The following is a 9754-nucleotide window of genomic DNA, read 5'->3' as shown; positions in this document are numbered from 1 at the left end:
GACGACGACATGCCGGCGCAGACGCTGGTCTGGCGGCGCGAGGCCGGTCGGGCTCACCGACGGGTCGCCCACCTCCCGGTCGACGGCGACTTTGGGAAGAGTGATGCCGGCGTTGCCCGGGACGAAGAGCAGTGCCTCACGATGGAGTTGACGACCCAGGCCGTCCCCCTCCCCCCCCCCCCCCCCGTCAGCCCGCACACCCTCGCACGACCGTGCACCGCCCCCCGACCCTCGTCACCTCGGCCACTCGCCCTCGCTCAGCAACCCCGCGTGCACCGCAGAATGCACCACAGTCGTGCTCGACACTGTCTCTGCGACCGGCACCACCCACGTGCCTGGCCCTCGAGAGCCCGTTCGCTGACTCTCTCCCTCCCACTCTCCTCCCCACCCACCTCGCACGCCCCAGTCGACAAGAAGGAGCTCCAGCAGTGGTCCGTCCCATCTCCTTGGCTCCCCTCTCTCTCCCTATGTGGACGCTGACACCCGGTACCGCGCGCAGGTACAAGGGCTTTACCAAGGACTGCCCCTCGGGCCAGCTCAACCAGGAGGAGTTCGCCCGCATCTACAAGCAGTTCTTCCCCTTTGGCAACCCAAAGTCGTTTGCCGAGCACGTTTTCAAGGTCTTTGGTGCGTCCCGCTCTCCCTCGGCGAGCTCCCTGGGGCCAGGCGCCGGCGCTCTCGCCGTTCTATGCGGTCGGTGAGCAGCGCCTCGAACGACTGGTCGCATTTGCTCACACCCGCCTCTACCCTGCGCACAGACAAGAACAACAACGGCACGATCGACTTCAGGGAGTTCATCGCCGCCCTCTCCATCACGAGCCGAGGCAAGCTCGACGAGAAGCTCCAGTGTGCGCCGGCGGTTCCTCTCTCTTCGAGCGCGTCTCATGGTCGGCCTCGGCCTGAGGCCGACCTTCCTTCATGTACTGCCGCGCTCTGAGAACGTCCACTGACGCCGGCGCATCGGGACCCTCGTCCTGCAGGGGCGTTCCAGCTGTACGACATCAACAACGACGGCCTCATTACGTACGACGAGATGCTCAAAATCGTCCAGTCGATCTACGATATGACGGGCGAGATGGTCAAGCTTCCGCCGGACGAGGACACGGCCGAGAAGCGCGTCAACAAGATCTTTGCCCTCATGGACCTCAACCACGACCACCAGCGTGCGTCGGCTCGGTTCTCTCTCTCGTCCTACCCCTCGCGCTCGTCGAGGCCCTCCCGACGTGCGTGATCACTCATCGAGACGCGGACTGACCTTCTTCAACGCGTAGTCACGTTCGAGGAGTTCAAGGAGGGCTCAAAGAAGGACCCGACCATCGTCCAGGTGCGTCCGCCGCGACCGTTCCTCTGTGCCACACTCGAGCGTCCTCTCGAGCTGTAGAGACTGACCCGTTTCGACTGGTCGCAGGCGCTCTCGCTCTACGACGGGCTCGTCTAGGTGGCACCGTCTCGATCGAACACAAGTTCCGCCTCGGTCCGCCGCGCTCGCCCGCCGCACAGCTGCGCCTGTTGTACCACGCCCTTCCCGACACTCTCCCCTCCCTCCCTTCTCGTCACACCTCACCCTCGACCTCGCTCAGTCGTTTTCGACCGCCTCGACCGCTCGACCCTCCTTTCCTCCTCCACCCTGCGTCCGCCTCTTGCGTTCGCCCTACAGACACCCACACGCACAGTCGCTGCGGCGCGCCTCTACCCCTGTACCACTCGAAGCTGCAACGCCCCCTGACACGGACTCGGGCTTTGCGGTGGCGAGAGCGAGAGCGAGAGCGAGAGACGAGGCGGTGCAACGCCTCGCCGGTCGAAGCCTGCCTTCTGCTCAAGGCCACGACAGCCGCCTGCACTCGGAAGCACCAGGACCAGCTTGACAGCCTCGCTCGAGAGCCACGTCGAGAGCGAGCGCAGAGTTGCACCGCCTCGTCGCTTCGCCTGGACGGGCCTCATCGCTCTTGGTCCACCTCACTACAGCATGCCCTCCGACGTCCTTCCAGGTACGCCCCGTCTCCCCGCCACACTGCCCTGAGCGCACTGACACGTCGCCCCATCTGCCGCGCAGCCGCCGTCGACGCGCAGAGCCCGCTCACCGCCAACGAGCTCGCCGTCCTGCGGCAGCAGTACCTCGACGAGTCGGCGAAAGGGTGGGTCTCGGTCCAGACCAAGTTCAACTTTGCGTGGGGCTCGGTCAAGAGCGACAACCGGGTCGAGGTCGGCGAGGGAGTCGCGCTCCTCATGGGTGCGTCGGCCGCTCTCTCTTCGTGTCTCTCGGTGGCTCGCGCAGCTGCCCTCGAGTGCGGCTGCAGAGCCTCAGTATGGCGAGGCGAACTGACCCATCGCTGCCTCCACCCGCAGACATCTACCGCACCGAGCCGTCTCGCCGCCGCGAGTGCCTCTACTTCCTCGCCGTCGGCCACTACAAGCTCGGCAACTACCCCGAGGCCAAGCGCTACAACGGTGCGTCGTGCAGATCTTTCATCCCCTCGACCCGGCGGCGCAGCGTCGGCAGGACGAGCGGGACTGATCCTCGTCTCGCACCCACAGGCCTCCTCCTCGAGAAGGAGCCGAACAACATCCAGGCCCAGAGCCTCAATCAGCTCGTCGAGCAGGCAGTGTCCAAGGGTACGTCGCCTCTTCCTGGCGCTCATGCCCTCGTACGCCAGCGCTGGCGGCGACGGCTTCGGCGGCGTTCGCTCACCTCCTTCTCGTGCGCGCAGAGGGCTACGTCGGCATGGCCATTGCCGGTGGCGCAGCAGCAGCAGCAGGTATCGTCTTTGCGGCTCTCATGAGCGCACGCAGCCGGCGATAACCGCTCGCGCCTCCTCGCCCTTCCTCGTCACCTCGCGCTCCTTCTCCCTCGGATCTCTCTGTCTCCCTTTGCGTCGTTCTGTTCAGCCTCTCCTAGTCGTGCCTGTAACGAGCTTTCGGTCTCATCTCGAGTCTCACGACGAGAGAGAAAGAGGAAGAGCAAGAACGGCGATTTGCACCTCGTCGCCAGCGCAGAGCTGCTCAGACGTACCCGCCCTGGTACCTCGGCTTGCGCCCGCCGCTGCGCCCACCGCCGGGTCCACCGCCGCTGTCGCCGCCGCCGCCAAACCGGTCGAGCAGCCTCGCGCCACCGCTCGAACCCGAGCCGTTGCGGCCGCTGTCCCTTCTTCCACCACCGTCGCCGCCTCTCCGGCCCTCGCTCCGACTGTCGCTGCCCGACCCGCGGTACATCGAGTACCCGTCGCGGTCGTGGTAGTCGCCCCTCCCTCCTCCTCCCCCTCGGCCGTCGTGCCGCGACCGCCCATCGTCTCGGTCGCTCCCGCCGCCGCCAAAGTGCGTGTGCGTCCCCCTGCCGCCGGGCCCGTACCCTCCACCGCCTCCTCCTCCTCCACCACCTCGTGCAGCGCCCCCTCGCCCGCCGCCGCCGCCGCCCGAGCGCCCACCGCTGCCACCCGCCCTCGACCGGCTCGCGAACCAGTCGTCGTCGTCGTCCTCGGCGCCGGCGTACCGCTGCGCGCTCGCGCCCGTCGGTCGCCGGTCGAGCTTGCCCGTCGCGCCGCCGCTGCGGCGGCCCGAGGGCGCGGCGGCGCCGTAGGCCGAGGCCGAGGCCGAGGAGGAGGACGGGTAGGGCGCGCCGGAGAAGGAGGAGCCGAGGGCGGCTCGGTTGAAGGCCGAGGGCTCGGCGTGCTTCATCGGGTGACCACGAGGGAGGAAGCTGCGAGAGAGAGGCGTCGCGAGGAGGCAGAGGGAGGAGGAGAAGGACGGCGTGTCAGTCGAGAGCCGGGGACGACGGGCAGGGTCCGTGCACGGCGCGACAAAGGGGAGAGGCGAGAGGGGGGCGCACCAGTCGTCGATGAAGTGGTCCCTTGTGCTGCCGCAGTTGGCGCACGCGAGGACGACCTTGCGCTTGGGCGGTTTCGGGCCCGACGTGTCGTAGACGCGCCAGTGCGAGGGGCAGTTCTACAAGGTCGACCCGAGCTCGATCAGGCGCTGAACGTCGAGTGAGAGAATGAGAAAGAGGCGACGCACGATCGTCATGTGGCTGTTGCTCGGGCAGAGCGAGCACCGAGACGCGCCAAAGCCTCGTCCGCCGCCACCCGGGTTGACGGTGCAGTCCTGCTCGGCGAGATCGTCAGGGTCCGGTCGGCTCGCGATCCGAAGAGGAAGAGGAACGCGGACGCACCCTCGCAAAGTGCCCTCGAGAGCCGCAGGCCATGCAGACGAGCGCAACGGGGCAGTCGCGCGCCTCGTGGTCGGCGTCGATCTTGCCGCAGACGAAGCACTGCGAGTGCGTGCAGTCGCGCGAGCTGTGGCCATGCTCTGCGTAACCAGCAAGGCGTCAGGCCCGTCGAGAGGGAGAGGAGGAGGATAGGGAGAGCGAGACGCACCGCCGCAGAGGACGCAGGTCTTGGTGAGGTCGGCCTCCTTGTAGTACCGCCCAGTGACCTGCCTCGATGGGTGAGCACGATGCGCGAGGACGAGAGTTCAGAAGAGAGAGTGGAGCGCACAGGAGCCGAGCTGTCGTCGACGATGCGGCCCTCGATCGCCTTCTGCAGGTCCTCCTCGTTGTCGTACAGCGGCGCCGGCACGACCGGGGTCGGCATGTCGTCCTCGTCCTCGTCCGACTCGTCCGACAGGTCCTCGTCGTCCGTGTCGGCGACCTCGCGAGCAAACGCCCGCAGCACGTCGTCGCTGTCCATCGTCCGGTCGCCGTCCTCGTCCTCGGCGAGCTCGTCCGCCGGGAGCGCCTCGCCCTCCGACTGCGCGACCGGCGCCGTGAGCATGTCCTCCTCCTGCTCGCCGTTCTCGCCGTGGGCGCCCTGCTTGAGCGGCGAGTCGGTGGCGGCGGCGGCGGCCGACGGCGTGGGCACGAAGCGGTCCTGCTCGCGGACGGCAGCCGGCGTCGTGTCGACCATGAACAGGTCGTCAAAGTCGCCTTCGACAGCTGGGCCGCCGTCGTCGTCGTCGCCGCCGTCCTGCTTGGTCGCCTCGGCTGCGCGTGCCCGCTTGTGGGCGACGCCGCCGCGCCGGGTGCGGCGAGGCTTCTTGCCGCTGCCGTCCTTGGCTGCGGCCGAGGCGGGCGTGGCGGGACCGACAGGGTCGTCAAAGGTGCGCTTCTGGGCCGGCATGCTGCTCTGGCTGTCGGTGTCGGTCGTCGTCGGCGGGGCAAAGTCGAACTGGAGAGGCGAGGGTCGCGAGGGAGTCGAGGCGCCGCTGGGGAGGGCGCTGCCGAGGCGGGACGAGAGCGAGCGTGATTGAGGTGCGGCCTTGCGGACTGGCGTGCGGCCCATGCCTCGGTGGGAGAGGCTGTCGAGGGTGGAGGTTGGGGAGGACGAGATCCGAGATGAGACTTTCGGCCGCCCTCGTCGAGCTCTCGCACGCTCGACGCACTGCAGAGCACGACAGGACCTCTCGAGCTCTGGCTCATGAAAGAGCTCACAGACACGAGAGCGCGAAAACAAGGGGTATCGACTGCAACTCGCTCGTGCCCTCCCTCGCTCCACCGACTACTGCTGCGCCTGCGTCGTCGCACCGGCCCCTGCTCCTGCCGCCAGCGACGGCCCTGCACCGAGAAGTTGGCTCCGGACGAGGTAGTTGAACCGCGTCCCCTCGCGCGACAGCTCGTCGTACGTGCCCTGCTCGGCGACGACGCCGTTCTCCATCATGACGACCACGTCGGCCGTCTTGAGCGTCGACAGGCTGCGAGTCAAGACTTCGAGATGAGTACTCGAGCTCGCACGTGCGACGAGAGGTGACAGGGACGCACCGGTGCGCGATGAGGATGGTCGTGAGCTGGTGCGAAGCGCTGATGTTGGCGATGGCCTCGTTGACGAGGCTCTCGCTCGCCGCGTCCAGTGCCGAGGTAGCCCTGCGCGTGAAGGAGATCGTCAGACCTCGTCGACGGCTGGTCGGGAAGGAAGGAGGAAGAGGAGGGGTGGACGCACTCGTCGGCAACGAGGATGCGCGGCTTCTGCAGCAGGGCACGCGCAATCGCGAGGCGCTGACGCTGGCCGCCCGAGAGCTGCGCACCACGAGCGCCAACCTGCGTGTCGAAGCCTCGCGGGAGGGTGTCGATGAAGCCGCAGTTGGCGAGACGAGCCGCCTCCTCGATCTCGGCGCGGGTTGCCGAGGGGCGACCGTAGGCGACTGTGGGCAGGAAGAGGCCGAGATGTCAGGCTTCGGCACTAGCTCAAACGGTCTGTGTCGGCTGCGAGAGCCGGCACGAGGCTGAGAGGCAGAGGAAAGGGACGGACTGTTCTCGGCGATGGTGGTCGAAAAGAGGGCCGGGTCCTGCGGCACGATGGCGATACGCTGTCGCCACGACTCGGGCGTGAACTGCTTGATGTCGTCGTCGCCGTACAGGACCTTGCCGCTCGTCGGGTCGTAGTACCGCACGAGCAGGTTGGCGAGCGTCGACTTGCCCGACCCGCTCCCGCCGGCGATCGACACAATCTTGCCCGGCTCGATCGACAGGTTGACGCCGCGCAGGATCTCGGCGTGAGGGCGCGACGGGTAGCTGAAGTGGACGTCGTCAAAGACGAGGCGGCGAGGAGGGGTCGAGACAGGGAGCGGGCGGCCGACGCCGAGCTTGACCGACAGGGGGCGAGCGTCGAGGAGCTCAAACACGCGCGACGAGGCGCCGAGGCCCTTCATTATCGTGCTGCGGAAGGTCGAGGGGTCAGGGTCGGTCCATCCGGGCCGCCGCGAGGCGCGAGACGAGAAAGAGAGGGCGTGGACGCACCCGAAGAAGGAGGTCAGGCCGGCGAGGCTGCTGCCGACGTAGACGGTGTAGGTGAGGAGCGAGATGAGGTTGCCGACCGTGAGCTCGCCGCGAGCGACGAGCGTGCCGCCGTAGGTGAGGAGGGCGATGACGGTCGCGTTGCCGGCAAAGCCCGTGCCGCCAAAGAAGAGGCCCGACGCCCACGCCTCGGTCTTGGCGAGCTCGAACACCTTGTTGACCTTGGCCTTGAACCGGTTCGTCTCGACCGGGTCGACGGCGTTGAACGCCTGGACGGTGCGGATGGCGCCGAGGCGCTCCTCCGAAACGGCGACCATCTCGCCGACGGCCTTCTGCGTGCGGCGCGACAGCTTCTTGAGGAACCGGCCGTAGAAGACGGCGGCAACCGAGATGGGCGGGACGATGAGGAGCATGACGGCCGTCACCTTGCTCGAGATGTACAGCATGGCGCCAATGCCGACCGTGGCCGTGACGACGGCGCGCAGGCCGTCGCTCAGCTCACGCGTGAGGCTCTCGCCGACGATGCTCGCGTCCGAGCCGAGGCGCGAGATGACGTCGCCCGTCGACCGGACGCCCGTGTCCTTGACCGCCGCGACCGCCGTCGACTGGGCCGACGGGCTCTGCTGCGACTGGGCGGGAGCGGTGGCGGTGGCGGCGGGAGCGCCGCTCTCGACCGACGGCGGCGTCTTGGTCGTCGCCCCTTGCAGATCATGCCAGCCGATGTCCTGGCGCAGCACGTTGCCGTACGCCGCCTCGCGCAGGTGGGCGACGATGCGCTGCCCGCTGATGCGCATGAGGATGACCCGGCCCATGTTGGCGAGGGCACCGATGGCGAAGAACAGGGTGAGGAGGCCGGCCGCGGTCGGGACCGAGACGGGGAGGTTGGTGGTTTGGCCCGAGAAGATGTCGATGATGCGACCGATACCGAGCGGGATGGACAGCGAGACCGTAGACGAGATGCAGAGCTGTGTCGCGAGGAGAGAACGGGTGAGTGGGACTGTCGTGGCTCGCGCCGGGAGAGGGAGTCGGGAGGGGGAGGAAGAGAGACGCACGAGGCCGATGGCGATGCCGATAGTCTTGCGCTCTGGCCGAGCCAGGGTCATGAGCCGTCGCACCTCGCTCATCTTGACCTTGTCCTTGGCGTTCTTTGCTGCGTCGTCCTCGTGCTCGTCGGCCGCCGGTCGGGTCACCTCCTTGCCCGCCTTGACCGACGCCTCGCCCGTCTCGCCGCTTGACTCGACGGCTCGAGCCTTCTGCTCAGTCGACGCCCATCGCGCGTGCGTGCGTATCCGCTTGGCGAGCGGGGCAAAGGGCGAGGTGGTGACGGCGCAGGGCGGCGAGCGATGAGGGAGGGCGGCTGATCGAAGGCCGACGAGGCCGGGCGACGACGGCGCTCGCTGCGGGAGCGGCGAGCTGGTGCTGAAGGGTCGTGCGGGTGCTGCGCCACGGTGCGCTACTCGCTGCGGCTGCAGGAGCCACTGGGCCGCAGGGTGAGAGCGGCCGCTCGCGGGGACGAGGCGAGGGCAGAGGCGCGACGAGGACGCCATCGGGGGCGCTCGGTAGGGCGGGAGGGGCCTCGTGCGAGGTAGCTGAAGAGCTCTGAGCTGCTCGAGCGCGTGCAGGCGAGAGGGTCGTCGAGGGCGGGTCGCGAAGAGCCGGCCGCCGCTCGCATCCGTCATCTCGAGGCCGCGTCTCGACCAACGTCGCGCACTCTGCTTTCGCGGTGGTCTAGCTGGCCGCAGCCACGAGAAGCTCCTTGCACCCGCCGCCCGGCTCGAAGCGCACTCGGCAACGCAGTGCTCTCCTCCTCCTCGACTCGCACACGGCGCCGCTCCGGATCGGCACAGGCTCGCTCGTCTGGTCGCTGCTGCTGGGCGCTTGGTCGAGGAGAAGACTCTCGTTGCACACTCCGCACTGCGACTCGCCCTCGGCCGCATACCGCCTGCTCGCCGCCGTCCTGGCCCTTCGCCTCGCACCGACAGCTACCGCCTCGCGCCACTCTTGCTCGCCGGCCCTCGCTGCTGCTCCTCGTCCGTGTACCCGGCGTCGCTGTCCGTCGGGACATCGTCGCGGTATGCCCCGCCGCCGCCACCGCCGCCGCGCTTCTTGCCCCGCCTCGCGCCGCCCTCTGCGTCGCTTGGCTCCGTCTCGCTGCCGCTCGGCGTCCCGCGCCCGCCGCCACCGCCGCCGACGAGCTTCTCCTCGTCGGCGTGGTCCTCATCGCTCGAGAGCTGCGCGCCGCCGCGCTTGCCCTTGCCCTTCCTGCGGCTCTTCTTCGCCGCGGCGGCGTCGGCCTCGGCGGCTTTGGCGGCCTGCCGCTTGTGGTACCAGAAGAACCCGCCGATAGCGGCGAGGATGACGATGACGAGCGCGATGATGCCGATGATGAGGCTGGTGCTCGGGCCCGAGGACGACGACGAGTCGGTCTCGTCGGTGGTGCTGCTGCTCGACGAGGAGGATGAGGCCGACGACGAGCCTGTTGCGGCTGCCGATGATGCGCTGCTTATTGATGAACGAGGAGGAGGAACGGAAGGCTGTCAGTCGCAGGTCGAGAGAGATGAAGTTGAGAAGGTCCCGGCGCACCTTGTCGCAGCGCCGCTCGCCGTCAAGCCCGTCGACGCTGACGCCGACGCGGTCGCGGCGGCCGTCACGGCAGATGTCGCCGCCGCAGAAGCTGTCGCGCCGGCGGCGCTGATCCCGCCCGTCGCGATCGAGTCGTCGGCCGCGAGCGTGTCGGACGGGTCGAGCGCGAACGTGGACGCCGCAGTCGGCTCGTTGGCGTCGTTGCTGCACCGTATGGGCATGTCAGACGCGGGTCTTGCTGCGAGAGGTGGCCCGAGGGGCCCGGTGGCGAGGCGAAGAGACGAAGAGAGAATGCGGACGCACCCGAGCTGGTTGTAGTCGGTCGCGCCACCGCGTGCGCCCGTGAGCTCTCCGTCGCCGTAGGTGCCCATGGGCACGCTCGCCGTGGCCTCGTCGACGCCGTTCGACTGGAGCGGGTCGGTCATGGCGGCAAACTTGCCGGTCGCCGCCGAG

At 68.5% G+C, this 9754-nt stretch overlaps 4 protein-coding genes across 4 annotated transcripts; 2 read left to right on the top strand and 2 right to left on the bottom strand.

Annotated features, from left to right (window-relative positions):
- Positions 1-282: 282 nt before the first annotated feature.
- On the top strand, positions 283-1438 carry RHOBADRAFT_40546 (uncharacterized protein; the record flags this gene model as incomplete). Its single annotated transcript, XM_018413728.1, has 7 exons — positions 283-292; positions 407-431; positions 500-627; positions 759-848; positions 981-1163; positions 1272-1324; positions 1409-1438. 7 exons carry the CDS (start codon positions 283-285, stop codon positions 1436-1438), a joined length of 519 nt encoding a protein of 172 aa, XP_018274048.1.
- Positions 1439-1964: 526 nt separating this feature from the next.
- On the top strand, positions 1965-2928 carry RHOBADRAFT_64304 (uncharacterized protein; the record flags this gene model as incomplete). Its single annotated transcript, XM_018418462.1, has 5 exons — positions 1965-1988; positions 2054-2230; positions 2347-2448; positions 2536-2613; positions 2709-2928. Coding segments are annotated over 5 exons (473 nt in total), but the record flags the coding sequence as incomplete, so codon positions are not given.
- Positions 2929-2950: 22 nt separating this feature from the next.
- Positions 2951-5270, bottom strand: RHOBADRAFT_50520 (uncharacterized protein; the record flags this gene model as incomplete). Its single annotated transcript, XM_018415361.1, has 6 exons — positions 2951-3694; positions 3824-3939; positions 4009-4095; positions 4163-4299; positions 4368-4425; positions 4488-5270. 6 exons carry the CDS (start codon positions 5268-5270, stop codon positions 3001-3003), a joined length of 1875 nt encoding a protein of 624 aa, XP_018274046.1. The 3' UTR covers positions 2951-3000.
- A 158-nt stretch (positions 5271-5428) lies between these two features.
- RHOBADRAFT_50519 (uncharacterized protein) lies at positions 5429-8283 on the bottom strand. The gene is made up of 6 exons (XM_018415360.1): positions 7771-8283; positions 6722-7683; positions 6234-6640; positions 5925-6126; positions 5747-5848; positions 5429-5679 (listed from the first exon to the last, which is right to left on the bottom strand). The coding sequence occupies exons 1-6, from the start codon at positions 8263-8265 to the stop codon at positions 5487-5489; spliced, it is 2361 nt and encodes a 786-aa protein (XP_018274045.1). The 5' UTR covers positions 8266-8283; the 3' UTR covers positions 5429-5486.
- Positions 8284-9754: the final 1471 nt, after the last annotated feature.

The sequence above is a fragment of the Rhodotorula graminis genome, assembly GCF_001329695.1.
Source record: "Rhodotorula graminis WP1 unplaced genomic scaffold RHOBAscaffold_1, whole genome shotgun sequence".
Lineage (NCBI taxonomy): Eukaryota > Fungi > Basidiomycota > Microbotryomycetes > Sporidiobolales > Sporidiobolaceae > Rhodotorula > Rhodotorula graminis.
Note: the sequence above shows the minus strand (reverse complement) of the source record. Positions and strands in the feature narration are given on the sequence as shown.

What these genes read in the sequence shown, in the direction of transcription:
- RHOBADRAFT_50519 (XM_018415360.1), bottom strand. Translation starts at nt 8,265, where the DNA reads ATGGCGTCCTCGTCGCGCCTCTGCCCTCGCCTCGTCCCCGCGAGCGGC. An exon ending in TCGGCATCGCCATCGGCCTC is followed by an intron (nt 7,684 to 7,770) that starts GTGCGTCTCTCT and finishes CTCGCGACACAG; the next exon opens with CTCTGCATCTCGTCTACGGT. An exon ending in CGCATCCTCGTTGCCGACGA is followed by an intron (nt 5,849 to 5,924) that starts GTGCGTCCACCC and finishes CTTCACGCGCAG; the next exon opens with GGCTACCTCGGCACTGGACG.